Source organism: Xiphias gladius, chromosome 5 (assembly GCF_016859285.1).
Source record: "Xiphias gladius isolate SHS-SW01 ecotype Sanya breed wild chromosome 5, ASM1685928v1, whole genome shotgun sequence".
Classification (NCBI taxonomy): domain Eukaryota; kingdom Metazoa; phylum Chordata; class Actinopteri; order Istiophoriformes; family Xiphiidae; genus Xiphias; species Xiphias gladius.
This window is the reverse complement of record NC_053404.1, coordinates 17,729,904-17,757,752: the sequence shown is the minus strand read 5'-3', so window position 1 is coordinate 17,757,752 and position 27,849 is coordinate 17,729,904. Positions and strand designations below refer to the sequence as shown.

The 27,849-nt window shown below is 44.1% G+C and overlaps 3 protein-coding genes across 4 annotated transcripts; all 3 read right to left on the bottom strand.

Moving 5' to 3' along the window:
- Nucleotides 1-2,621: 2,621 nt before the first annotated feature.
- Nucleotides 2,622-8,893, bottom strand: LOC120790206 (TNFAIP3-interacting protein 3-like). The gene is made up of 10 exons (XM_040127562.1): nucleotides 8,738-8,893; nucleotides 5,168-5,355; nucleotides 4,936-5,032; nucleotides 4,643-4,717; nucleotides 4,477-4,542; nucleotides 4,257-4,391; nucleotides 4,030-4,158; nucleotides 3,860-3,937; nucleotides 3,428-3,553; nucleotides 2,622-3,325 (listed from the first exon to the last, which is right to left on the bottom strand). The coding sequence occupies exons 1-10, from the start codon at nucleotides 8,891-8,893 to the stop codon at nucleotides 3,236-3,238; spliced, it is 1,140 nt and encodes a 379-aa protein (XP_039983496.1). The 3' UTR covers nucleotides 2,622-3,235.
- Nucleotides 8,894-13,116: 4,223 nt separating this feature from the next.
- Nucleotides 13,117-19,433, bottom strand: LOC120789958 (ADP-ribosyl cyclase/cyclic ADP-ribose hydrolase 1-like). 2 transcript variants are annotated; one of them, XM_040127178.1, is made up of 8 exons: nucleotides 19,234-19,433; nucleotides 17,191-17,317; nucleotides 16,956-17,091; nucleotides 16,232-16,314; nucleotides 15,252-15,325; nucleotides 13,878-13,964; nucleotides 13,592-13,675; nucleotides 13,117-13,494 (listed from the first exon to the last, which is right to left on the bottom strand). In XM_040127178.1, the coding sequence occupies exons 1-8, from the start codon at nucleotides 19,413-19,415 to the stop codon at nucleotides 13,437-13,439; spliced, it is 831 nt and encodes a 276-aa protein (XP_039983112.1). In that variant the 5' UTR covers nucleotides 19,416-19,433; the 3' UTR covers nucleotides 13,117-13,436. The 2 variants fall into 2 exon arrangements, with proteins under 2 accessions (XP_039983112.1, XP_039983113.1); XM_040127179.1 differs by lacking the exon at nucleotides 13,878-13,964.
- Nucleotides 19,434-21,874: 2,441 nt separating this feature from the next.
- LOC120790041 (ADP-ribosyl cyclase/cyclic ADP-ribose hydrolase 1-like) lies at nucleotides 21,875-26,043 on the bottom strand. Its single transcript, XM_040127293.1, has 10 exons — nucleotides 25,875-26,043; nucleotides 25,352-25,431; nucleotides 25,116-25,236; nucleotides 24,040-24,166; nucleotides 23,790-23,925; nucleotides 23,537-23,619; nucleotides 23,319-23,392; nucleotides 23,134-23,226; nucleotides 22,382-22,468; nucleotides 21,875-21,981 (listed from the first exon to the last, which is right to left on the bottom strand). Exons 2-10 carry the CDS (start codon nucleotides 25,401-25,403, stop codon nucleotides 21,882-21,884), a joined length of 873 nt encoding a protein of 290 aa, XP_039983227.1. The 5' UTR covers nucleotides 25,404-25,431; nucleotides 25,875-26,043; the 3' UTR covers nucleotides 21,875-21,881.
- Nucleotides 26,044-27,849: the final 1,806 nt, after the last annotated feature.

Genomic DNA, 27,849 nt, shown 5'->3' with positions numbered 1-27,849 from the left:
ACATCGGCATGTCCGCACGTAGCTCGAAGAACCACTAGTGTACCCTAAGCCGCCTGCGTGGCTGTAGACTCTTGCTTGAACCACTCCGTGTGTCTCCTCTGAAACGGCGGTCCGGGAGACTCCCCCCCCCGGGTTCGTAGGACTGCCTTTACCTTAATGGGCACGGGCCCACTGGTCCTGTCTCTGGAGGACACACCACCGGCCGGTACACGTGCACGCACATGCACGATGACTCAGGAAAACACTCGAGGGTGGAAAAATATGGTAGTTCTGACCAACTGCAAGGATGTGACGCCTGCACCTTTAACTAATAAATGGGAAGCAGGAACAATAAGCCTTTCCTGGATACGGAAACTAGTTTTGATCAACCCTTGGGAATCCTTGAATACACTGTTTTATTTACAGTGACTTCCCTTTATTTATATATCATATCACATATAGAATCAAGCTGCAGAAAGCAGTTCGAAGTTCTGATGCGGGTTTTCACGCAGCATCACATTTTTTTTTGCCGTTTTTCATTTTTAAAACTGGGAATTATTAATATCCGCAGTGACTGATAATGGCACGGATACGCTTTCAATGAAAAAAAAGCACAAAAACGAGTTGGGATAAAATCACTTAACATGTAAATAGACATAATCACGGTTTTATTTCTACATTTTTCCTGCTGTTGTGTATAAATAGTCAAAAAATATATTTTTTTACAACCTTTAACTGTGCTATACAATGATATTCTGACAGGTTATCAACATTCTGTCCTTGTATGTAGGGTTCACGGTAGCTTTATGTTCTGTGTAATTGATAAAATGGTGAGTCAGGGGTACAGTACAGCTGAGTTTGTGCTGGGGGAAAAAAATAATACTAATAATGGGTACAGACCATGTGGCAGGTAAGGACAGTTTAAAAAGAGCTCAATAAAAGACAATAGATGAATTAATGAATGGGACAAAAGTTAACCAAAACGAACCAGGACTCCAGAGGGTTATATGACTGGTTGTTTGTTCGGTAGTTCAGGTATATTATATATATATATATATATATATATATATATATATATATATATATATATATAGTTATTTATTTTATTTTAATTTAATATATTTATTTTATTTTTTATATTTAGTTTTATTTTTTCATTTTTTTTAATTCAGTCCCCATGAATGAAAAAAAAATAAAAAATAAAACTAAATATAAAAAAGGGAAACGTGAAGCAGAGAAATGTAAAAAGTCAGTTGTTGCGCTCCCCGGTGGCCGCCAGCAGAGGGCGCCGGAGGTCCGAGACGTCTTGCCATCGCTCAGCCATGCGACCGACTGTCCGCCGGCGATGGCGGCGCGCCTGCTGACTGGGGCTCCGACTGGGGCTCCCCGGATCAGTCGGCCAGCCTTCGGCCGGGCTCGTGGCGGCACGGCGGCCCCCCCTCGGCAGGAGTTCTCCAAAACTCTTGGCGCCGTCGTGGGACACTCGCTGTCTCCGTGTCGGTGAGTGTGGAGGAGGGGGGAACGTAGGTCACAGGTACCGAGCCCACCGGGTTATCGAAGTCGGGGCGTTGAATGGAGACGTCTACGGGTTTCCGGGTAGGCGCTGTCTCCCAGGCTCTGGTACACACAGCGGCGCACCGGCTATGGCGCCGGGTGTCCGCGAGTGCCGACGACACTGACACTGACCAGGATCCGTTTCCTCGCCGGTCGTATCCCCACTTTCCCTCTCTCTGAGGGGGGGGGCCGTCAAAAAGGCCCAGAACGCCCGTGTCGCGTGTCTCCCTCGTGCTTTTACTACCCACTGGCGTTTATCTTCCCCGTGGCCGGTGGTGACGTGGTGCTGCCTTCCTTCCCCAGTCACGGTTTCACTTTGTGTGGAGCACAGATTTCTGCCCTTTCGGGGTCGGGCGGCTCTCGCTGCCACTAGGGGGCGCGTTAAAATCGCCTCGCTGGGCCGGGGGGCATCGGGGGGCGCCGTCGACCGCCGGTGTGCTCCTCGAAGGCCGCTTTGAAGGGCAAGGAAGTCCGGGGAGCTCCTACGCTAACAGGCGTGACCCTCCACCGCACTAGCACCAACCCTCACAGACCGGCAGCGGCAGTACATCAATTTGAACATGTAATGCTCGTATCAACAGTCATCGTGGCCTATTTTTTGTTTTTAAATAAACTGAAAACTGAATAAACTTACAGCAGACTGTTTTTTTTTGTGCCCTAAATGTCTAATAATTTGCTGTTTCCTAGCAGTTAACATACTGTAGCTACTTGTGATTAGCTTGTGGGACATCCAGGTTGGGATCAAGGTGTGAAGGGGGAGGATGTGGTTTCACTGACAGACATGTTTTTGTGTGTGTGTGTGTGTGTGTGTGTGTGTGTGTGTGTGTGTGTTTTCCCCCACTCCTGCCCTGCCATTTCCCTGTTTACTCTGTATTTACTCAACTGTACAGAAGACTCGACACGCTTTTCATTCAGTGGTTTATATGCGTGATAAATAAACAAGAAACGGGGGGGACATGTCCCAACGAATCCCTTCAAACGCTCACCAGTTTACAACATCTCCCCGTACACTTTCTCTCCCCCGGGCTGCCTCGATCTTCGGGCCTCGGGTCCCCCGAAAGTGGCCGCACACCGGCGAGGTGAACGCCCCCTTTTCGAAGACGGCGGGGAGACGCGGAGCGGCTCTCCGTCGTCGCGCGACTTTCAGTCGTTTCCTCCTCCTCGCAGGCGCAGCTGTGCCCGTGTGGCTCCGTGGGGTTTTTCAGCATTCGCCTTTTGCGAAGACGAGGCCAGACCACTTGCTTTGCTCTCTCTCTTTCTTTCTTTTTTAATACTGCAGATAACAGGTGATGAGAACAGGGGCATCCCTCGTGTCAATAGTGTTGGGGTTGTGCGGTAACTGATAATCCACCTCAGGACCTGTGGAGGAGCACCGCACGCACTGGGCGGAGTATTTCTACGCCACCCCCTTTTTTTTGCCGCTTCTCTTCGTCTTGCGTTACGATTGCGACCAAAAACCCCCCCCGAAGCTGGACCTCGGTCGTGGACTGAGACGGAGCTGGGGAAGGGGGCGTCGCCCTGCCCGATGATGATCTCGCAGAGTCCCTGGGAATGATGAACTCCGATGCGGCCATCACGCTCCGGGAGAGGCTCCCACGCAGCGCAGCGAATTGTCATCTCAAAAAACGCGCGAGGAGTCCACTGGGTTTTCGCGGTTTGTTATCGAGGGCGTGCCGCCTCTCTCAACGCCGTGCGGCGCCGGTTAACCGGTCGGACCTCCCACTTTGGACAGGTGCCCTCGACTTGCGCAGCCGCATTCAGGCACGGGTTGAGGTGGACGGGTCCGCGGCAGCTGTAAAAACAGAGCCACCCGTGTTAACGTCCCGCACCTGTAGCAGCAAACATACGGCGGCGGGATACAAGCACCTAAACTCCCAAACGGGGGGGGCCGTACCTTGGATTTGAGGACGTGCAGCTCCCTGCGGACTCTTCTAAACTGATTCTCCAGCTCCAAATACTTCTGTTTGAGCGTCTCCCTGTCCTTCCGCTCGGTCAAAAAGTCGTCCTTGTAGACCTCTGCCTGGAAAACGGACGAGAAGGGGAAAAAAACAAACCGTGATATAAGGACATCAAATGGGCCTTGGCGGGGAGCGCCTCGAGAGGATTGATGCCATTCTTACATCTGTGTGATTGAATATGAAACTACGGCTACGGACACGGGAGTGGTATCGACCTTCCCATCGAATTCTCCGCACGCCTTTCCCCAAAATGTGGAACTAATCCTTTGAAAAAGCACACGCAGCGACCAATGTTTTTATATGTGTGTGTGTGTGTGTGTGTGTGTGTGTATACAGTGTATCTATAGATGGTGAGGAGCAAAGCCGACCTGATGTTTCCACAGATCCTGTAGCGTTTCCCTGCTCGGCCCAAGAGGTCGAGAGGTCAGAAGCGCCTCCTCCAGGGCCTGTAAAACAAAACAAGAAGCCACTGTAGAAACACACAAAAGAAGAGCCCCCAACACTCAGAAGTGGGTGGCGGCCGTGTCCGCGCCCTCACCTTGTTCAGGCGTCTGATCTCCTCACGCTGATGCCGCCCTCTCTGGGCCAGAGCGCTGTTCTGCGCCCGCAGCTCCCGGGCCTCCTTTTCTGCTCCGAGCAACTCAGAGCTCGCCTCAGCATCGCGGGTCTGTGGAAGGAGGAGGGGGGGTCGAATTATTATACACAGGTTTCATCAAATCAAATCAAAAAAAAAAAATCCTTTTAAAATGTGTCCGGTGCACTCACGCGTTCGCCGGCCACGTCTTTGGCTGCCTTGAATCTGAGTTTTGTACACTGGGCCGTGGGCTTTCCTCCCTGCTCGCACGCCCCCTCCCCGGGGCCGCCGTGCTCCCGCTGCAGCAGCGCTTTTAAACCCCGGACCTGGGGGTGAAGAAAGAGGCGCCCGCGTGACGCAGTGGCATAAAATAATAATAATAATAAAACAGCAAACCGACGAGGTTCTCACCTGCTCTCTGTAGTAGTGCGCCATGGCTCGGTACTCTTTCGCCCACGTCTCGTTGATGGCAATCAGCTGAGTGAGACGGAGAGAACACGAAATCTCGTTAGGACCAAACGTGCAGGCACGCGTCCCCGGGGACGAACATGAAATCTCAGTTCTGTGGTGCACTCACTTCCTCCCTTTGCTCCTCCAGGGCGAGGATCTGCGCTCTCATTCTGACGTCGCCGACGGCTGCGGGCGCCTCCGACTGAGGAGAGCAAAGGGGGGGGGGGGTATTTTAATTTTAACCCTCGGCACACGCCACATCCACCGGCAGCCGGGCGGCCGTGTGCGCGCCGACTTCCTTTTACATTTTCTGGAAACTTTTTTGCTCGGGGCTTTTTTTTTTTCCAGGAACACAAAGGAACACCCCCCCACACACACACACACAGACGTATATTCCGACGTTGCGTCCATTGACTTTACCTGCGTGTCTCCAGGCAGCCTCTCGGGACTGAGGTCCGCAGCTGTGCGAGGCTTTCCTCGCACAGTGGAGCCGTCCGGCACGACACGGATGTCGTAGCTGGAAGCACATGATATGCGTCTTTTAAAATATATATATATATAAAATTAAAAATCTTGCAATAATTTGGCCTTTTTATCAATAAGACCAAGTAACAGGTAAATGCCCGACAGCAATGACGGTGACGGGCCTCACCTGTCCACATGTGGCAGTGAGGGATACAGCCTGCGAGTTGGCTTGTTGTCCGCGGCAGCGGGCCCGCCGGCCCGGGATCCGTGCGCGGCGTCGCCACGCGGCGGCTGCGGAAAGCCCGGAGGGAGGCGACAGGCGCTCAGAGGCATCGGACTCGCGGTGTCCATGTCACAGCCGTTTCTGACAGTCGGCTGAAAACAGGCCAAAGCTGTCCTTTAGGATAAGTGCTGAAATATATACTGGCAGGTCCTTTTTTCAAAAACAGTTATTTTTTAACAATAATTTTATTCTTTTTTTTTCCTTCTCTTTTCTATCACTGTGAATTTAACATTTGCAGGGAGCGAAATTTTTTTTTTTAAATATATCATATTCACCTCTTAGAACCTTGTAATGTACAATTTTCCATTATTATTATTATTTTTTTTGAGCTTTCATTCTTTAAACCGCAACCCTTTTATCCGACGTTCCCCTATTTAGCATTTATAAACAGTATATAAACATTTAAGAAACGGTTCATAACACATTATAATGTAGCTGTAAGCAGATATAAGCGTCAACTACTGTACCTCCGACCACAGCTGGCGGCTGTTGTATAAACAGATAATGAAAGAGAACACAGCTGTAACACAGCTGTAATAATATAAAACACGTCTTTTATAAGAAAACACTGTACATTCAATAAACCATTGAAGTGACCGTATCGCTGCTTACAACTACATGGGAGTGAGTTCGAAACCATTCATTAAATGTTTATATTATATATATATATATATATATATATATATATATATATATATATATATATATACAGTTTATAAATGTGAAATAAATGCATCGGTTAAAAAAAACAAAAAACCGCCAGATTAACCGATTAATGGAAATAATCCACGTCTGATCCCAGAGTTGGGCAGTAACTAAGTACATTTACTCAATTACAGTACTTAAGTACGAATCTGGGGGTACCTGTGGGCTACTTTCCGTGAGTATTTCCAAGTCTGCGTCCCTCGATACTTCGACTCCCCAACAATTCAGGGGCAGTCATTGAGCTTTTCACTCATCCGCCTCGACTACACAGGGGCCATTCTGCCACCTGACGAGTACTTTTACTTCGGACACTTTACTTTTGCTGCTGGTAGTTTTTGCACTTCTGCTTCTTGCACTTAAAACTACGAATGCGGGACTTCTCTTTTCTTCCTCTCTCTCTTTCTCGCGGCGCAGCGTTGGCACTTTTGACCGCGGGCAACCGCCTCGGCTGCTCGTCCCACCGCCGGTCTCGCCCGGCGGGCTACGTTTTGGAGATGACGCCGCGCTGAACAACGCGCAGAGCTCGGCGTGTGCGCCGCGACGGCGCAACGGCGGCAGCTGGCGCAGAACCGCGGGGGATCCGGATCCACAGAGGATCGGGGCCGTGTGACTTTTTTTTTTTTTTTTTTTTTTTTTCTCCCCCCTCCAAACCCAGGCTGCACGTGGGGCTCTCAGATATCTCCGCACCGGATAATTTCCCAATGAAAAGAGACGAACCACCTTATTATAATGTTTGCTGATGAGGTATTGGACGGTCCACACTGCACCTAAGAACCCCCCCCCCTCCCCCCTCCCCGGTAGTTTGAGAGAGACACATTCTACAAATAACACACTTGAAATCATGCACAGGTCTAAGTGAAATGAGAAAAAAAACATAAAACAAACTCACCATAGTGTAATTTTCAGTTGATTTGTATATACTCCCCTCCCCCCCCCCTCGACGAAAGCCTGTGTATTTTTGAAGCGGCGGCTCGCGCTGCGCCTCGGTTATACCGAGGATCCCGTGTGACGTGGTAAGCCCGGCCCTGCCCAATCAGTGGCCGGGATTCCCTCAGCCGGGGGCCGCGCCGGTGCGCAGGAAAGTACAACCGGTTGATCAACAGCCCGAGCGGTAATGGGTGATGTGTTTATGGTTATGAATCGATGACTAAGAGAAAAATTCGTCTCTTACAGTGGCAAAAAAAAAAAAGAGGAAAAAAAAGTCGGTGATAAGGACGTTTGTCATTTTTCCGTTTTATAATTTTCTTTATTTCATTGTTTTAAAGGGAAACTCGCCTTGATGGATAAATATTCATAATAATTCACGAATACAAATATACATGTAACAAGAAATACCTTTTTATTTTTAAATGAAAAAGAACCATAGTCTACTTTTGGACTCGTGTCAGTCTTTTTTTTTTTTTTTTTTTTTACAGTGCGCAACCTGCAGTTTGTGTGTGAACCTGTGAGCTGAGCGTCGGTTCACTTCCTGCGTGGGTAAACTGCGCACACACGCGCCTCGAAATCCGGAAAACGCCTCAAGGGGGTAGTGCCGAGATGAAACTGCCCAAAAGAGAAAATATATTTCAAAAAAAACAAAACAACATATTTATGGGCCGCGTGTTATGGGAAAATCACACATCGCGCAGGATTATCGAGTTACACAATCTGCTGGTGTGTTGACTCAGAGTCGTTTCAGGGAAGAAGGGGAAGGGGAAAATACGCCACCGATCCTCCTCCAGTAAACGGCACCCAGTGCAGGGGACGCAATGCATGGCCAGTCATTCATTCTCTGGTATAGAAAACCTGTGTTCATATTATTTTTTGAATATTTACACACACACACACACACACACACACACACACACACACACACACACACACACACACACACAGAGAGAGAGAGAAACTGGTTTAATGCAGGATCATCATCCTGCTATTGGGAAAAAGGTGACGACCTGACATTAAAACCACTGATGCCCAAATGAATATACATAATTGTGATTCCTCTCCTGTCCCTTCACACAACAAAGATAACACTTTTTTTTTTTTTTTTTTAAACTGTAGTTGCTGTGGAAGCTTCCATTTCCATTCAGTAAATGTTGGGAAGGTTCTGTTTTGTTCTTTTCTTTTAAAGTCAAAAATGAAAATGGAAAGTAGATATGGTTTTTTAGAAGTCCGGTGATAACCAAAACGGCTCCATGTATTGATGTTACTGAGAAAATACTTGAATTCTTTCCAAAAGAGCGAAGCTACAGTCGTGGACGCATTATCCTGTGATCCCATAGACGAGCCAGACACCCCAACTGGGAGACACACAAAATAACTGGTCCATTTGCATCTCATTGTAGTTGTTTTGTGTGTTTGTTTGTTTTGGTTCGGTTTTTATGTTGTTTCTTTTTATTGTTTTGCGTCTCTTTGTGGTCGCTTCGTGTGTGTGTTCGATGTCATTTTTGCAGTTTTTTTTTAAAATGTCACTCCTTGTAGTTGTTCTGTGTCTCTTTGTGGTTGTTTCGTGGCTCCTTGAGGTCGTTTTGTGTCCCCTCACACCGAGGCTCAGGTCCCGGGGATCCCTGACTCCTTGGATCCCCCCCTCGGTAATCCATCCATGTTACGGTCTCAGTCGCTAATTTCACTCCTGATGCGTTTGTTGGTGGCATCTGTTCTTCCATAACGTTACATCAATTTTGCCTCTGTCCAAAGTGACTTACAGTTTTCCCGCAACCTACACAGCAGTTGGGGGACCTTGCTCAAAGACACGTGGACGCATGGACAGGCGGAACCGGAAACCTTGATCACACCCGCCCCAAAACCCAATCCATTTTCTAACCCTCGTGGCTTGTGCAGGGTAACTTTGGCCAGGAGCTTATTCCAGCTCGCATCGGGCTGATGGTGGCGGCAGTTTGCCACCATCAGCCCGATGCGAGCTGACAGGTTGCCAGTCATTGCCGAAGCTGACAGTTTATAGACGGACATTTCCAGTCACATTCTGCGAGAAATGTGGAGTTTACAAATCTGGAGGTCTTTTGACTGTGCTTCTTTCAGCCAGGTGCGGTGGTTTCCATTGGCCAAACCTACATTTTCTGGCTCTGCTAGCTACACCCATGGCCTGGATAAATGAAACCCCACGTTGTCACCACGCGGTCATACTTGGCCCCAGGTCTGCGCTGGGATCATTTGATTACACGCCAATTGCTTCTGAAATGTCCCACACATAAGCAAGAAACTGAAACTTAGTAGTAGTAGATTTTGACACAGGAATCCCCTTTCGAGCGAGGGTGCCAAGTTCAGGTAACCACCTTCAGGGCTCTTAGCGTGTCAGGAAAGCTGCACCTGAGTGACGCATATGCTGAGACAAACAAGTCGCTCTAGCTTACTTGCCAATTTGGTATTGCAGCCTTCGGCAAACCCATATCTAGGCACGACTAGCCCTCGAACAAATCCTACGGATGAAAATCACAGGCGTTGTGTTTTCCCGCAGCCCCGCACTCAAGACTGTACCTAGAAATGTTAACGGCTGAAATGGGACAACCGAGCTGCCCCCTTGGCCTGAAACGGGAATTATTTGAGCTTGCTCCAAAGCTAGCGTTGTAAAAAAATGTCATGTAAAGTGTGACGTAAAAGCCGGTTGATGGAGGTCACTGTAGTGGTTAAAAGGGGGACTACAGAAGGAGTTTCAGTGATTTACATTCTAGTTTTACTACAGTTTCATTTATCTGCCCTTCACACTTTTCCGTCTGATCTCAAAGCACCTTTATTATTGTCTTAAAAGTGCTACACAGAGATCGTCTTTCATGGTGTGTACTTTGAGTGGCCGTGACTCAAACTGTGAGAGTGTTTACCGGCATCACAGTGTTTTCTCACAGTACCCCGTGTCGCGGTTTTACAGAGGGGGGCCTTCTTCGTGTGACACCTGTGCAGCGAGAACCCCGAACCTCTCTCTTCCCAGCACCGACACAGCCTGTTTACGGTATGTGTGACACAGCAGCAAGTTACTAGAAAGGAAAGAGGAGGTCCCACTGCGCCCGATGAGCCTCCCTCTTCCTGCCGCAACAATATCACTCATAAAGATTTTACAGTTCCACACGTAGCCCGGTGTTCAAGTTCCTCTCTGTTTCGCCATACACACGCTTTAGGGTCAGACATATATGAGATAAGACGTTTTGTGGCCTACACCTACAAATATAAAACCAGAAGCTTTTTTTTTTTTTTTTCCCTTCTGTTTTAAATGAACACTTTCTATTCTGCTCAGCGGTTTAGTGGTTTAGTCTAACCTTAGGCGGCAGTTTCAAGTTTCATGTGAATCAAAAAAGGAAAGTCAAAAATTGTGTGCTTAGCAGAAATACAAGTCGGATGATAAGCTAAGCAAAATGTTTCCTAAAGTGTACATGTGTTTAAATTTTGGGAAAACATTTACGTTTCTCATGAATACTCTTAACAGTTTCTGCTTGTGCGGTGTGAGAGAAATGCCCCCAGAAAACTCCTGGAATGGCTTCATTCGTTTCTGGTAAAAACATCACTTAGACTACGATCGTCACGCAACGTATTTTTAACACTTTTTAAAAATATTTAAAGATTTCCAAGCCAATAAGAAGGGACATCATCAGTAAAACATAATTTGACAGCTGCTCTGATGTTTTAGCCTGCCTGTATATAAGGCCCACACCTGCATATGTAAGGTCCCACAGTTCACACTGCATGTCGGGACAAAAAAACAAGCCATGAGGTCCAAGGGACACTCCATAGACCTCTGTGATAAACTTGTGGCAAGGCATAAATCACAGCGAGACAATAGAACCATTTCTGAAGCTTTGACTGTTTAAAGTTCCCAGGAGCACAGTGGACTCATAACTGTGAAATGGAAGAAGTCTGGAACCACCAGGACTCTTCCTTGAGCTGGCCGTCCAGCGGGTCCAACTGAGTAACCGGGCAAGAAGGGCCTTGGTCAGGGAGGCGACCAGGAACCCAACGGTGACTCTAACAGAGCTTCAGAGGTCCTCTGCAGAGAGGGGAGAACATGCCGGAAGGGCAACCATCTCGGCAGCCAAAATGACCACAAACAGACACAAAACGACTACAAGGAGACACAAAGTGACCAAAAAGAGATGAAAAATGACTACGAAGAGACGCAAAACCCCACAGAAGAAGTTTTCGGGAGATCTTCGGGTGTCTTAAGCAGCAGCATTTTATGAAAAGCTTGACGCATCAAGGAGAAAAGTGTCGAGCGATACAAATGTTAACAAGTTAACCAGTGCGGTGCCACTCCAGATCTGAGGGCTGCTCCAGGCAGGGAGCATGTAAACCCAAACTGACTCACATTAGAACAGACTAAGTCCAAATCAGGTTAGTCTTCCTCGAGTCACTGCACCTACATATATGTGTGGAAATTCTATTGGGCACCCGATCCCAAACACGACCTCACGTTTTACGTAACTCACGTTGTACACCTTTGTCGTACTTATAGAGAGAACTTGTGTAACCAAATGGCCCCAGCTGCTTATCTTGGCTGTTTACGCCTCCACCGGTCACCCTGTCCTTCTTATCTTCCGAGGGCCCCCTGGTCGCGATGGCCAGCGCTGACGGGGAATGAGCAGACTGTGCTGGAGATAAACAATGAACTGTTGTTAAAAAGAAAAAAAAAAAAAAAAAAGTAAGGTACATGTGAGTGTGACCTGTGTGGAGAAGCACGGCGTAATTCTGCATTGAGACCTAGAGACTTAACAGTGAAGGAAAAATACTCCATCGCACCATCCATGCCCAGGACGGTTGTATTTATTGGCAAAACTAGTGCTTTCTGGTCTGGCTCTTACTGCAGCACAGAATCCTTCCCAGAATGAGCTGAACTGATTTGTTTCTCTCATCCCGGGCACAGACAAGTGAATGTTTCTAGAGTGAAACACACATGCAGCCAGAGGAAATATTCACAAATGTCCCCTTTGCTCTTTTAAGGGTTTAACCTGTTTCTGTGAGACAGTTTTCAAAGAACACCCCTTCACATGCATCAATAGTTTTGACTTGAATCAGTGTTTATTCCCATGTTGCAGAAGCATCAACGCAGACAAAGTTTGTGTAACCGATTTTGCTGAAATGGTGAAAAACCTATATTGAGGTTTGATATGTACATTAAGTCCATGCATCTAAGCTTCATGTCAGCGTCAGCGGGCAGAATAAGGTACCGTTTGTCATCTGCAGATTTGTCCTGCAGCTATTGCTTTTTTTTTTTTTAATTCAGTTTTAAATTTGACATTAGACATTGTAAGATATTAAAAAGCATTTGTCCTAAGTTTGACACCATAGTGCTCAAGGATTCGTTTTTATTTGCAAAAATCGTGCATTTGAAGAGTCTTGCCACTGCTGCCTCCCGCTCCACACCTGGTCAGATTATCCGGGACAGATCCCAACCGAGTGTCCTCCAGGGTGAAACAGTCTGTACTATTCTTAGTGTAATTATGGGCCAAATCCTTTGTTTTGCTCAAGAGCATCGTCTAACCCAAAAACAGTTGGTATCAAATTGATAAATGTCGTGTTCTACATTCCGTTGCTCTGGTTGGGTAATGTACAGGAATTTGTGGTGATTGATGTTTACTCTGTTGCACGGATAGTGGAAGGGGACAATTAAATTGTCAGAGGCTTCCAGAACATTACGTTTTTACCTCCAAAGGTCTTGTTGAAAGAAATCCAGCATATTTTGACAGTGGATCCTGAAAAAAAAAATGAAGGGTGCTTTTTATCTGAAATGTGAATCAGCCTAAGTTTGCTGCGTACTGTTCAAGTGTAGGACTAAAGGTGCAGTATGAAAACTTTGTATAGTCCCCTAACAACCATGAAAACTGGCCTGTAAAATGTCTCCTGTTTAACCTAAATGTTGATAAATGTAATAAAGTGAAACAGAGACAAACAACAACAGCATTATAGTTTCACGTATTTAGCAAAATAGATGCTAGAGGAATATTTTAGTTTTTAGAAAACATCTAAAATAGTACAACCATGGTGTTCTTTTTTATATTCTTAATCTGACAACAATCAATCAAGAATAATCGATATATATATATATATATATATATATATATATATATATATATATATATATATATATATATATATATATATATATATATATATATATATATATATATATATATATATATATACATATACACACACAATTGTTATTGTATTACAATAATATAAAGCACTTGCTATAAAGCTTCCCCATCACATCCCTGAAACCTTTTCACCTACAAACACGAAATATCGTAAAAATTTATCAGTGACACTTTATGTAAAAAGACACATTTCACATTAAGTCAAACTGGCCCACAGGTATGAAAAGAATTTAAATCTACAAAATACACGTATAAAGCACATTATTTGATTCACAGACTTATCTTTGTGAGTGTGACTTAGGAGTTTTCAAAACAAACTCTAGACAATTGTTCTTTACAGCTGGTTATTGTACTGTCTTGTCTGAGATTATTATCTGACATTTTCACCAACAGGCGCCACACGGTATCTCTGGATTGGAGCTGCACTCCAGGATCTGAGATCTACAAAAAGAGGCAGAATAACACCAAGTCGACGTACTGTAAGAGTAAAGAAAAATACGTGCCATCACCTCATTTCGCACACACGTGCTGTACTTACTCGGCCACTTCCGTGCAGTTATATGTAATTCCTACATCCAGCACTTTCTGTAAGTCCTTCAACGATGTGTTTCTACAGTTTGCCCTTAAGAGAAGACACACACAAATGATACACGATCAATATTCCCGGTATAAACGTAAGTCTGTCTTCATATTTGTGTGTTGTGCCCCAAAAATTAACCACTGTGGAAGAACATGCAGAACATTGATGTGCTTATTACATTCAAAATTAACAAATAAAAAGAAAAAAAAAATGGAATATTGGGTTGCAAAAGTCTTAATCTTACACGGCGTTCTTCTGTGTGACCAGAACAATATTCAGGCTGCTCACCCTGGTGGAATTCAACCTCTTAACTTCGATGCTCCCAAAAATACTGACAGCAAGAAATAAAAGAGCACAGTTTAGAGCCGTTGCGGGCATTCATCTGAAAAGCATAGTGCGCGTAAACAGCAGAAAAGCTCTGAAGTAAAGGCTTCGTGCAGTACTCTTCTTCTACGCTACAGTAGGAGGCAAACAAGCGAAGCAGTAAAGGAAAGAGTCCCTTCACGTCTGGCATTCTTTTGGACAAAAACAACGATTCTCAAATCACGAGTCAATATTTCAAAAACACAGACGATTCATACTAAAAAAATATTTTGAGAACAAACCTCACAGACATGTTTTATAAATTCGGTATTTACAATTTAACATAACAGAGCAATGTCCTTTATATCTCTTATACACAAGATGTGATTTAACTTGATATTATATGGAAATATATGTTTCTTCTACACCAAGTTTCAATTATGGGACGTGAAATCACTGTCAAACCAACCACAACACACTAAGAATTCCTTAAACTTTCAGTTTGTCCTTGCTTGTATTCATTTCTTCTGAACTGCCCCCGAAGTGCTAAGTAAAGGATCTGTGGTAATCTCAGAGAATTTTTTTCTTGCTCCAGAGTATCTTAATGAGATTTTCTCCTCACGTCATTTTGAAGGGAAATCGGGACAGAGGGCCCGGATCCCATAGAAATCCATACGCTGCAGAATGACTCAAAGCAGAAACATAATGATTTAGGCCTGACGTGATACGGGATTGTGGTTCAGTCGCACAAATTTTCAAAAAAACCATTGATAAAACTCAGTCTTCTAGGAATTCGAATTGATTCGGGTCGTTGGTTGGGCTTGAACCGTGATGGGCATTTGTACAATTTTCTGACATTATACCGACAAAATGATTAATCAGGAAAATACTCTCTAGACTGACTGCTGATGAAACCAACAGTTAGTTTGCGGCTCTGAACGAGACTGTGGCAAAGCTGTCCAGCAGGTGGCAGGAATAGCAAGAGTGCAGCTCTACTGTTTGATTTACAGCAGAGGCAGTGGAACTGACAGGAACCTCGTCCATCATGCCTAGAATACACTTCCCTGCTGAAAGTCTGCTAACAAAGGAGGAGAAAGATATGTCATGATGTGGCTTCCTTTGCTGTTGGTAACCGGATAATATCAGAAATATGACACAGGAACGAGCTGCATTGGGATCTGATTGAAGTGCCTCTACTGGGCCACACTTGTATAGTATTGCTTCACCCGGCCTTTCTTGACATCTTGGTTGCGTCTGTAACGGTCCAAATGTTGCGTAAACATTCAATCAACTGTCAGAGTGCAGAGCAGCTTACCCTTTGGGGTCGAACGGTGTGGTGATGGATCCGTTCAGCATAGCTGTCACATCACCACAGGCAACATCTGCAAACTACACACACACACGAAGAGCACGTTAAAGAAACATTCAGACCACAAACAAAAAGCAATATTTTGAGGAACCGCTCAGGGGTCTATACCGCCAATTTGCTTTATTTGGTTTTTTTCCTTCTTATTTTGAAAAATGACTTCCTGCTTCACAGGTTTGTTTGATGAAATGCATACTGTATGTTTTTTTCCGGATCCACCCTGAGTTTTCCCAGTGTTTCCGAGTAGGAATTATTATGTATGAAAATGTGCGAGTAGACAAACAATTAGAGCAGCAAAAAAAAAAAAACAAAAAAACAACCGCGTTTAAATGTTGCCCTCACACTGACTTCATATCTGGTACCGTTTGGCAAAGCACCAGGTTGACAACAACTTCAGGCCTTTCAACTCTCCAGAGGCTTGACTGGCAAGTGGAGTAGCTGACAGGTGAAACCACCAATCAGGTTTGTGTGCAAGAGCCTTGGACAGTATAATTTTAGCAAGTAACCACTGATTTGCCGTGGTATTTATTTTGTAAAAAAATATCTGCTTGTATTCTTTACTGTATATTTAAAACGTGGTGAAAGGTCAGATTTGCGTGACGACAGCCGTTCAGCTGTTGCACTTTGCCAAAGATGCCAAAAGAGGCGTGAATGTGTGAGAGTTCCTCTGAATGTGTGGGTTCCCGCTGCTCGCTCAGGAGAGAGCCGCACAATGTGGCTCCATGGAGACCAACACAAAGCCTCATTGATAAAGAACCAGGCAGAGGGACCTTTTTCTTTTCTCCTCTCCAACAGAGATCCGCTGCGCCTCATGTTCCATGCGTGTCGTTTTAACCGCTGCTTGTTCCTGGGACTGATGCTTTTTTTTTTGTGGCCAAAAACAAAAAACAAAAAATAAAACAACTTGTGAATTCTTGTTGATAACTTACAGCAGCTGAGGCTCGCTTCCAAAATGAGCGAACAGGGTTGTTCTCACACTCTGTCCAACCTGGACAGCTGGTCGTGAATGTTTCTAGAACAACACACACACACACACACACACAGAGTCCCAGTCTCAGTGCTAAGCCAACTTGCTCGTGTTGAGCAAGTGATAGCAGCTGATAGCATATGATTTTTTGATATTTCTTGAACTAGGGCGTTGCCATATCACACAGTTACAGCAAAAGGTGAAGACGCTCTAAGTACCAGCCTGATTAAATTGCACTGTAGCTTCCTGTGAGAAGTAAACTTCAGCCGTTTTCAGAAAAATAAAACCAAACAGAACATGTACACTTCACGGGATCATATAAGTAGTAAAAACATTTTTCTCTACTGTTCGCTCAGGTATTTAATCCGCCTCTGCAAAGTTTTTTTTTCTCTTTATGAGTCAAGTTTAAAAAAAAAAAAAAAGAGAAAAAGCAAGTTTTTCCTTGTTGAAGCTGGCAACTGTTGAATGCTGCTTGGGTCATTTTTATATATCAGGAACTTGCCCGGATGTGACATGCCTGTACTAGTGTACTAGGACACTCCTGTAGATGTCAAAAGTAATCTCTGACATTCAACGTCAGCAGTTATAGCGGACAGGTTGCAAAATCATGCACACGAGCACAAGGGGCACGTACAGTAAAGGAAGAATACATTTGAAGCCTTTGTTTTTCGCCTGAAGAGTCTTACCACTGCTGCCCTCCTTTCCACACCAGGTCAGACCATCCAGGACAAACCCCAACACAGTGTCCTCCAAGGTGATGAAACAATCTTTCTTCTTAGTGAAGTCGTGGACCATCTCCTTTGTTTTGCTCCAGAGCATAATCTACAGTTAATATCGCATTATTAAACAGATGATTCTTCATTATTATAAAGATGTCTGCTCAGACAGGGTAAGACAGATGATGTGATGATTGATATTTACCCTGTTGCATGAAGATTTGAGGGGGGCTGCAGCAACGAGAGGGTCGTAGGCTTCCATGGGAACTTTACAGGGGTCCTGCCCTACATAGGCTTGTGTGAATTCCTCCCATATCTTTTCGCAGTCGTACCTGATAAAATAAAGGACAGTTCTGCTTAGTCTCAGGAATGTGGATCAAGTGTAGGACCAAACTGGTGCAGGTTTACGGTTAAAAGCATGACCTTCTCTCCATCTAACGCCTTCTGTTTTACTACACAGTGGTGACCCCATGTTTGAATTACAGTTTATTTACTGTTTGATTACTTTTTTTTTTTTTTTTCCCGACAAAGGTAAACAGAATATTCACCGATCCCTTGATTGTAAGGAAACTCTTTGAGATAAGAAGTCAGTGTCAGGGTTTAGACGTACCTTACACAGTATGTCCAGTCCATGTCATCAGTCAGGACGAATTTATCGCAATAGAAAACACAGAAAAAATAGACGGTGCTTGTGGATCTGATGCAAACTGCCAAAGTCTCGGAGCAAATTTCGGGTCGGTTAGCACATATTTTTTTAAGATCAGCAGTAAAAGGACACCTTCTGAGTTACGCTCATATGTTGGAATTACATTTTATTTGATATATTTGCTGGCAAACTAGCTAGTTTTCATTTGACAAAGGTAAGCAGTGCCTTTTCTCCCTCCCCTGAACACTTGAATTTGAATTACTAATATTTTATTGCATTCTACGGTCAATGGGCACCCGTACGATCTAATACCATCTAATACAGCAGCCCCGCCATAAAATCTAGCTTCAATAAGTTAATGATGTTCAGTTTTTGCTGACACCATCAGAAATGTGTAAATTCAGTCGTACGTTTATTACTGAAGCCATCGCTGAGGGCGGCGTTTTACCGGACTACATCATATTGAGAGCTGTTTACATTCGGGGTCCGGAGTGTCAGAAAACACATCTCAATATAATGCAGTCCGGTACAACGGCGCCACTAACTATGACCTAAGTACTACAACGTATAATTTAATTAACACCCCTGTGACAGGGTCAGCAAAGGCTGGATTTCATAGGCATCATAAAAGTGGAGTTTTATGGTTGGAGTAAGCTTACTGGCATTAGACTGCACAGGCGTAGCTAATGAAGTGGATAATGAGTGTGCATCTGTTGGTACTCTGTCTCTTGCGAGGTACTTTGCCTCTGGCCCTTTTTTTTTTTTTTTTTTTTTTCAAAAGTACGATATGAATAAAATTATTAAATTAAAATTATTATGATTATAAAGTCACTTCCGTAAAAGTGTGTCATGGCTGGAAGGCACCGTACGCACTATGTCCAACTCATGTTTCCATTCAATATCAACGTAACTTCAGTGAATAACACAGATTCAGGTTATTTGGAGAATGTGTAGTCATGACACTGTGTCTCCAGTGAACGCTGTCCACCACTAACAGCTGCAGCCCTGCAGACAGTGCAGCAACAAGGCCCTTGAATTAATCATTGACTGGAGTGAAAATGGGGGCCAATCTTGGGCCGAACTACTTTGGCACTTGTTTATTTTCTGTCTGTACGACGGTGATTTACTGAGGCTCTCGACCCCACCTGTCCCACTGGGTCGACACAAATGTCAGTCAGTGGCACCCGCCGCTTCCACAACTTCTGTCCGTAGCAAATCATCGTTTCGTCTAAGCAAAATTCTTCAAGTCTAACGCAAAACAAACCCACAAAAAAAAAAAAAAATCCTCCTTCGTGACAAAAACACAAACTTAAACCCCCAACAATGCGCACACACTTGAACCAACGCCTCTCTACATTGTAACGTTAATGGAGGGAGGAATTACCGCAGGGCTGTAGCAGCAGTTTTAGCTAGGTGTACCCAATAAACGACTGGAGTACTACGACATGTATTCAGCGCATCTTAAATTGTATTCCGAATTTAACTCTTCACTCTGGGCTGACGCCCCGCACTTGCTTCTATACGTGATATAATGTGCGTAAACTTAAAAGATAAACTTAAACTTAAAAGATAGATAGATAGATTTAAAAAAAAAAAACTTACCCCTTGAACCCCTTGCACCTAGCCATGAAAGTTGGCCTTAGTTTGTCTGCTTTCTGACGGAGCGTCAGTCCCAGCACGACGGCGACGGTGACAAGCAGGAGGCCGGCGGCGACGCTCAGTATGACGCAGCGCCTGCGTCCCCCTCCTCGCTTCTCCGCGGGTCGGTGCCCTCCCGGCTCCATTCCAACGTCCTTCGATTGGAAAAGAATAACCCAGCGTCTGGGAGGTGGCAGTCCGAAGTGCGCCGACGCGCGCGCGCGCTTGTGCGTGTGCGCGTGGGTGCGTGCGCGGGTGCGCCGGCGCTCCAATCGGGAGCCCCCCAGTCCGCTCGTGGCGGGGGGCCGGTGGAGGATCGCATCGAGACCTCGGGGCAGCGGTGGCAAGTCCAGTGACAAAATAAGAGTTCCTTCCCCCGTAAGTGTACCCGAGTAAAACTACACACTTCAAAGCAGCACAATGTACTTTTACCAAAAGTGTGGCGCATCTCATGACAATGCACAGTGACTTTTACCGCCGTAACGTAGTGAGTCAGAAGCAGAACACTCAAGTGAAGTACAAGGGTCTCGAAATTGTACTTAGGTACAGTACTTAAGTATAAGTAAAACAGTAAATGTACTCAGTCACTTTCCACCACTGGTGACATGACATGCTTAAAGGCTGTATTTAAGTAAAGTCTTGAGCTTCTTGTGCTTAACTTGAATATTTCCATCAGGCCCACTCTATTTTTTATTTCCTCCACACAACCTTTATTTAGCAGCTATTGTCACTAGTTAGCCAGAAATTCAGATTAAAATTTTTTTTTACAACTAAAACATATCATTGGTTAATAAAATGTGATTCATTGTAAACAACCTATATAGGCTAAACAATAACCTATATGAAATGGTACTACTTGCATGTAAATGTATCATTAATACCAGAGCACGCATCTGCATAATGGGTACTTTTACTTTTGGTATTTTAAGTACATTTTGCTGCACATACCTCTGTACTTCTACTGTGTAAAATTTTGAATGCAGTACTTTTACTTGTAATGGGCTATTTTTATAGCGAGGGTATTGGTGCTTTTACTTGAGTAAATAATCTGAATACTTCTACTTTCACCGACGTCCTACTTTTTCAATTTTACCTTTCATTCACCCCTGCGGAATGAGCGGCGACAGTCTGACACAAGCAGGGTCCTATCCTGGATTTTAGAAAACACTTTCAATGAATAAATAAATAAAACATGAATGAATGAATGAATAAATATACAAAATAATGCCTCTGCTCCACCCACTGTACCCCCGTCACCCCAAAACAAAAAAAGCAGCTTGACTAACAAAAAAAAAAAAACATGTCTAATGTTTTAATTAATTCGATTTGGCAATAAAAATTCAAGTATATAAATATGGTCTATTTTTATTGACCTAAATTAGTTAGATTGAAACATGTTAGGTCTAAACCTAATGGAATCAGTCTACAATATATCCACTATGTGTTGAGTTTTCATTCTTTATTTCAAAAATATTGCGGACACAACCTAAGTGTCCTCAGTGGCAGCTACACAGGGACCTCCACCAGACTGCACTGCACCTCAGTGTGGACATCGCTCAGAAAGTTGTGGTGCAAGTTTGGAACCCTGTCTTTCCTCAAGCCGTTCACAAATTTTTGCCTTTCTCCTGACTTTAAGTTTTTTTTTTTAAACTTGTCTGCTCTTGCTCTTTTTTTATATCCCCCAGAGTAAGTAGGTTAATGACAGATACTTAAACCAAGGAGTTGCTACAGTAGATGGGTATAGTTCATGCAATTAATTGCTAATCGGCTTTTAAAAGATGCCTGTGCGCTGTAATTCAAAGGTCATGGAATAGCCACAGACCTTTGCGTACAAGCCGGAGGGCCAAATACAGAGGTTAACCATTCCAGCAAACAGGGCCTCCATGTCTCCTAAATGTGTAATCACAAGTATTTTATGGTTCAAATCAAACTCCAGTGGCTTTGATAAGATGAGTATCTACGTATTGTAAAAAAAAAAAAAAAAAAAAAGATTGGATTACATGAGACGTTGAGGGGCTGTGACCTTTGTTAAACACTGAGGGGTGTGTCAGACATGGCTGGATTAACCTGCTATCGGGCCCCGAAAATGAGCTGCTGGACCCCCATTTGACCAATGCCATTAAGTGACGTGTGCATTTTTTTTTTGGTGCTAGAATTTCTGGTCACTAATTTACCGTGTGGTCATTTAATTGAAATCATCTTGATTTTGACTTAGGGAAGCTCTTTAATAAGACTGGACTCTCTGTAAAAATATAGCGGATTTTTGTCTCATGTGGTGAATTTTTCTAAATAAACTTCAGCTAAATGTGCTCAAACCAGCAGGGCAGTAAGAACATAAACGCACTCCAAGAGGCTTTATGCGTAGACCTGAAATGGATCGATGAAAAGTACGGGGTATAAAGAAAACACTCTGCTTTAAGTCTTTTGAATAGCCCGTTTCTTGACCCGCATCTAAAGATGTCAGTAATCAGGGTCTCAGGTTATTCTTTTATTCGCATATGAATTTACATTGAAATCATGTTTATTTAAATCCACCTTCACTGAGTGTACGACTGCAAAATAACGATATCAGACTACAAAAAAAAAAAAAAAAAAAAAAAAGTGTAGGTGATTCAGTCTGACGTGAGGCTCTTTCTGTGTAACAGGCTGTTTGCACATGTCCGGCAGGATGACTGTTTGGGGTCCTGGATACACTGAAGGATCATCAGGGTCCTGTGGAGATAAATGGTTTCTCTTACTCCGGGGTGCTTTCATCAGGAAGTTCATTACAAGGACAAGAACAAGATCTGTATCAATTCTAACACTCTACACGTCCGCCTATCTGTCTATTTATCGAAACGTGTATCTGAGTGAGGCGTCAACAGGATGCCCTATCAAGAAAGAGCAACAGTATCTGATCATGATCCTTCCCTAAACGTAACCGAACCTTAACAACAGTGCTGTCACGTCATATAATGGATTTATGTTGATTTGTTTTGGAAGTTTTGGAAAAAACAAAGTCACATATATAAGTGGGGCGCCAGGTCAGAAAACGCTTCCATGTGTCATTCTAGAGGTCATGTTCAATCAGCGTGTTTTAGCATTTAATTTGGAGGTCTTGGATGTCACTCACTGGTCGTTGTCCGTGCAAGTCCAGCGGAACCCTCGGGACTGGAGGATTTGGATCAGGTCTACAATGGATCCATGACTACATGATTCTCTGTAGAAGAGAAAAACAAGGGCCATGAACTGTAAACTCATTTATGGATACAACTTTTTTGGTAAGTCGTCCTTTAAGTCAGAGGTTTTATAAGCTGTAACAAATGAACATTTATGAATGTTGTTTATGAAAAAGAACAACCTTTGGGCTGCCTGGCTCTGATAAAACGTCCTTTCTTTTTGGTAATAATTCAATTCGATCCAACTGAATTGTCATTACGCCTGCACTCAACAAGATATAGCCTTGTCGTTCCAAGATAGTGCAGTCATAAATGTCGAAAATGTATTCATAGATACCTCCGGGTTTTAAGCTTTAGTTATTCACTTATGCAGTTGCTCATTATCAATAAAGTAAAGAATGGAGTTTGATCCTGCAGGTTTTTTTCCAGAAGTGGACCATTAGTGGGTTCTCGTGATGAATTTAGGAGCAGAAAAGACAAGAGCAGAGGGATTTTTCAAAACCTGGCAACCCCATTGTTGCTCTTCTTAATGGCTTATAACCAGTCTGTAAAGTATTAGTATGAAAATCATTTATCAACCATGAAAAAGTCATTGGTCATAACTCAAAAGCCCTTTATAGAGGGAGACGTAGAAAATGCCACCGTTTTTATCTGACTATAACTTTATGTTACATTTTTACAAAGTGTCAGCTGTTTTTATCCTCACATATATGGTCCCTCAAGATTGGTCACCACCTTGATGTTGACATAATCCACCCTTTGTGGATTCAGGCTGTCCAGTTCAACACTTCCAAACATGCTGTGAGATTAAAAACACAGATTATTTGTTACATATTCAACAAACACAAACAGCAACATATTTGCTTCATTCATTTTTCTTTTTTTTTTCACCTTTTCCTGTTGAAGGCGCTGACAATGGAGCCATTCAGTAATACAGTGATGTTGCCACATGCCATTTCTGCAAACTAATGAACGAATGAGGAGATTCACAGGAGAGCAATATTTCAAAACCGGTTTCGGAACAGTAGGCTGCAAATGAATAATAAACCGCACAGCCGTGCGTGAAGAGTGGCGATGCGACTGTCCCGCGGTCTGGACATTAAACTCACATTCTGGGACGCTTGCCTCCACAAGGAATACACCGGATGATTCCTACACGCCGACCACTCCGGACAAGAGCTGAAATCAAGACCTGTGAGTCACATTCACAGCTATCGGTTACATAGCAGAGCGTCATGACCTTGATAACATTCAAAATGCAGTTGGCAGGTTAATCTCTCCTCACTGCGACTGTTCTTTACACTTTTAGTGTTTTGACCTCTTTTAAATGCCTCGGTCTTGAACACACGATAAAAGGACTACCGTGGTCTTCCTCTTGTCCACACCAGACGAGGTCATTGAACATGAAGCCAACCAGCGTGTCCTCCAGCGTCCAGAAGTGGCGACGAGCCGCCGCATAGCTGTGCATCAGTGCCCGGGTTTTACTCCAGAAGAGGAACTAAGAAGTAAGAGGGCAAATTGTAACTCAAACATTTTTTAAATCCAATGAGGTATCGTTTAAAAATGATGGACACGTGTCCAATTGCGGAGCTAAAATGTCGATCTTGCTCACCCTATCACACGGCCACGTTTGTGGCATTGCATAAAACATCTGGTGATAATCCTCCACCGTCACATTACAAGAAGACTGACCCACAACCGCCTCCTCAAACTGTCTCCAGATCTCCTCACAGTCATACCTACAGATAAAGATGATGTTTTTTAGACTAGTTTTTAGTTTGTTTGTTTTTTTTTTAGTTTTCTGTTAATCATTTTGAAACTTTTTTTTTTTTTTTTTCCCCAAGAAAAATGCCTCAGCTTCTCAGTTGTGAATATTTGCTGGTTTACTTCACCGCAACTGTAAACTTAATACCTTTGGGTTGTTTGGACAAAACAAGATATTTACAGATTTACAGATTTACAGATGTCACTGGGATGGACTTTTTTTTATTTTATTTTTTTTTTTTAACCATTTTCAGACATTTTATAGACCAAGTGTTTAATCGACCCATCAGGAAAATAACCAGTGGATTATTCAATCATGAAAATAATTGTAAATTGCAATCCTAATGTTTCTGGTGCATGTATGCCAGGGGTGGGGAGAGTCATCAGACTGTATGTAGATACTCAATTCCCAAGTCAGAGCCCAAGAACTAATTTTTGGGTTTCAAGGCCTAAATGAGGCTGAACTCAATGTCATTTAAAAATGTAGGCACAGTTTATCACCCCTTGAGATACAACAAAAGTGATCAACTGTACTATAACTAGACACGAATGGAAATAACCTAGAATTTCCCATTAAATAAAATATCTTTTTCATACTACCATCTCTGACTCAGTTTCTTTCTTTCCACAGAGGCGCATAAAACAAAAATCTGATTCAGGATCACATCAAAGCGTGTGTTACTGCCCCTTCATGTGGCTTCCACACAGGACTCTTAATGAGCTGCTGGCTCCGGCCAAAATTCTTTGGCTTTGGACATTAGGAGGAAAGTCAAGTCCTTCAAGCCTCTGAGGCTCAAGTCGTTGGTGTTAAAGCTAGAGTCGGGACGTGAAATTTCATCTGGAGTCGTCAAGATTTGCAAATGGGGTCCCACTCAAGATTGGAAATGTTGTGACACGGGCGCAAATCGCTGCACCGTACATTACCTTGAGCTGGGGTCAACTAGAGCGATGTAACTGTAACACCTTCCGATCACAATGTGCTTAATGTTGGGAGTTGTGCCAAGCTGCGCTGTCAGTTGACCGTAGAGCTGAAGCAGAATAAACCCTTTGAAAAGGACACAATGACGGAAGAAAGAAGACATTATCTTTCACTTTTGGGTGTGGTATATCAAAAGAAGGAGAAAAAAAAAAATGCGGAATTGTCACAAGGAATTACTTACATATAGTCACGTTGATCATTACGAAGGTCCCAAGTGTCCTAGTGGAGGTCATGATGGTGAGACCCCGGGCCGCCTCATTGCTCCACAATAAATATGCGTAGATCATCCAAAAAAAATAAGTAAAACAAACAAAAAAAATTCCATCAGTTTTGGATTTGACTCCAGGCCAGCAGGTACTTTCCCGGCAGCACACAGGGTGTGTGTTGTCTTCTTTGTGATTAACTGAAATCTAATTATCTTGTGGCGTGTGACTGTCCCCCCCCACCCCACACACACACACACACACACACACACACACACACACGCACGCACACACATTGTAACAAATGTAAGAAATGATGATGACTGACCCTTAGACAACAACAAACCTTCTAGCATTTCAAGGACATACACAAAAAATACACATTTTTCCCCCCATTGCATTGGATAGCACATGCTATCATTAAATTTCATGTGAATAAATAGGTACACATGCCCAGTTTTTAGTAATTGTCTGAATAAACTTCGAAAAGTAAATGCTCACCATTATCCTTGCAGAAGTTTGGATTGCAACAAATGGCTCCATGGCCGTAATGGGAAACGCTTTCTGGCCAAACTTGAGTCCCGCCGCGGTGTGATGTGATGTATGCCCTCCTCCCGGGGCTAATGGCTGACATGCCCGAGAAAGGCTGCCCTTCATAGGTTGACAAACACAGCTCCTCACCAACCCGCAGAGACATTTTTTTTTTTTTTTGTTGTTTGTTTTTTTTCCAGCCTCCTGCTGCAAAAAAAAAAAAAAAAAAAGATCCACATGACTCCCATTATGGCACCATTAAGAATCTACCCGCAACAGAGTGTGAGCTGTTCCCTGAAACATGGCGCCAGGGGGCCAGAGGAAGAAATATCTCCGTTGTTGTTTGCGTTATTGGACACAGTCAATAGTGATATGAAACTCCGTTCAGAGGGAAATGCTTATGTCTCAAAAATGAGCCTCCAGTATTATTTTTGAAGAAAGCACATGTCACTTCATAAGGTAGCGGGAAACGGAAAGTTTTGGTGGCAATGGGAACGTGAAACGTGCTGCTTCGAGGCCATTTTCATCTTTATAAAAAAAAGACTGTCTGCCTCTTATTTTCTGGCGTTATCTGCTCTTTGCTAGTGCCGGATTTCGCGTGAGCCTACCTGCAATGCCGCAGACGCCCGCTGGGGGGGGGGGGGGTCTGCGGCTCGTCCGCGCTACCGGCCCGATTCGCTACTCCTCGCGGGTCAACCCCGTAGCGCAACCCTGCGACTGCTTCTCTCCATTCTTCGCCGTTGGCGCTTTTAAAGATACTAAAACAGTCTGAAAATAGTACATTTTACAAGACTTTCATTCTCAGTTTGTGTACTTCTTTGTGTGCAAGGGTCCTGCGCGTTGTCCCACTGCGGTACCGCCGCTTTTACTTAAGAAACGGGGGGATCCGAGTACTTTCCAACCGGCGGATGCGGCTGAGCGGCGGATCGAACGCTTCATCCGTGGCCGAGTCAACCTCGCTTTATTTCCAGGAAGTGTCTTGTACCGCACGGGTTGCCGGCTCATAGACGAAGCCTACTCTCTCCCGGCTTAGTTTCGCGGGTTCTGTCTTTTCGTTTTACCCCGTGATTCTGCATTTGCTTCCGTTAGTCTGCCCCCCCCCCCCCGTCGTTAAGACGTCGGGCCCCCCACACATCATGACATTCGGTTTTAAACTCGGGCTTCGGCTTGGGACACTGTTGTCTCCTCTCTAAACAAGAGAGATCACAGCTTACTGCGGACTGTTACTGTGAAAGTGTGAATGACACTTTTCATCTGCTCTATTTTTACTTTTGTTTTGTGTTAATACACAGGATGCAGTATCCACAAAGGGCTTGTAGGGAGGACCCAAGAGAGACCTCAGATATGTGTCAATGTATGCTGTTGGTCGCCAATTATACAGAAAAATGCCCTCCAATTACTCTCCTGTGACAGGCTGAATGTCACTCTCAATCCACCGACTTCTCTCAAAGCATAAAACAAAAAGAAAACAAATCAAACAAACAAAAGAAGTACCCCCACGACTCTAGGTCGGAGGAACTGGACTGAATGTCTGCCTAACTGCTGCCAGACATCGCATTGAGTGCTGATAGAAAATGATTTTGAATTTTTCCCGCCACCTCCTTGGGAGGAAAAAGGGGCCTCGCCCGAGGTGAGATCTGCGAGACGGTAAGGGTGAGACGGCGCCTTCGTGCTCCTAGAGCTAATTTCGTCGTCAGCGCTCGGGGCCCAGGAGGAACAGAGCGTCTCCATGGGGCTGCTGGAGCTCGTTGACAGAAAATGCTCCGGGGTTAAGCCTCTGAATGGGACCTCAAAGAACAAGGCTCGTGAAACGGCAAGCGCGTAGGAAAGCAAATTCAAAAGCCCTGATTTAACACACAGGCTTCATAAATGCTCTGTTGACAAAATGAATTATGCTCATATAAGCTGTCTCGAAATTTCCTGTAATAATAATAATAATAGTTTC

Excerpts from the sequence above, each read along its gene's own strand:
- LOC120790206 (XM_040127562.1), bottom strand. The coding sequence starts at position 8,893 with ATGACTGGCAACCTGTCAGCTCGCATCGGGCTGATGGTGGCAAACTGC. Across the intron at positions 5,356-8,737 it reads TTGGGGCGGGTGTGATCAAG|CCGACTGTCAGAAACGGCTG; the intron begins GTTTCCGGTTCC and ends GCCTGTTTTCAG. Across the intron at positions 4,718-4,935 it reads GGCTGCCTGGAGACACGCAG|TCGGAGGCGCCCGCAGCCGT; the intron begins GTAAAGTCAATG and ends TGCTCTCCTCAG.
- LOC120789958 (XM_040127178.1), bottom strand. The coding sequence starts at position 19,415 with ATGGAGCCGGGAGGGCACCGACCCGCGGAGAAGCGAGGAGGGGGACGC. Across the intron at positions 13,676-13,877 it reads GTCACACAGAAGAACGCCGT|GGCAAACTGTAGAAACACAT; the intron begins GTAAGATTAAGA and ends TCTTCTCTTAAG. Across the intron at positions 13,495-13,591 it reads AACTGCACGGAAGTGGCCGA|ATCTCAGATCCTGGAGTGCA; the intron begins GTAAGTACAGCA and ends CTCTTTTTGTAG.
- LOC120790041 (XM_040127293.1), bottom strand. The coding sequence starts at position 25,403 with ATGACCTCCACTAGGACACTTGGGACCTTCGTAATGATCAACGTGACT. Across the intron at positions 23,620-23,789 it reads TGGACAAGAGGAAGACCACG|GTCTTGATTTCAGCTCTTGT; the intron begins GTAGTCCTTTTA and ends TGTGACTCACAG. Across the intron at positions 23,393-23,536 it reads GGAGGCAAGCGTCCCAGAAT|TTTGCAGAAATGGCATGTGG; the intron begins GTGAGTTTAATG and ends TTCGTTCATTAG.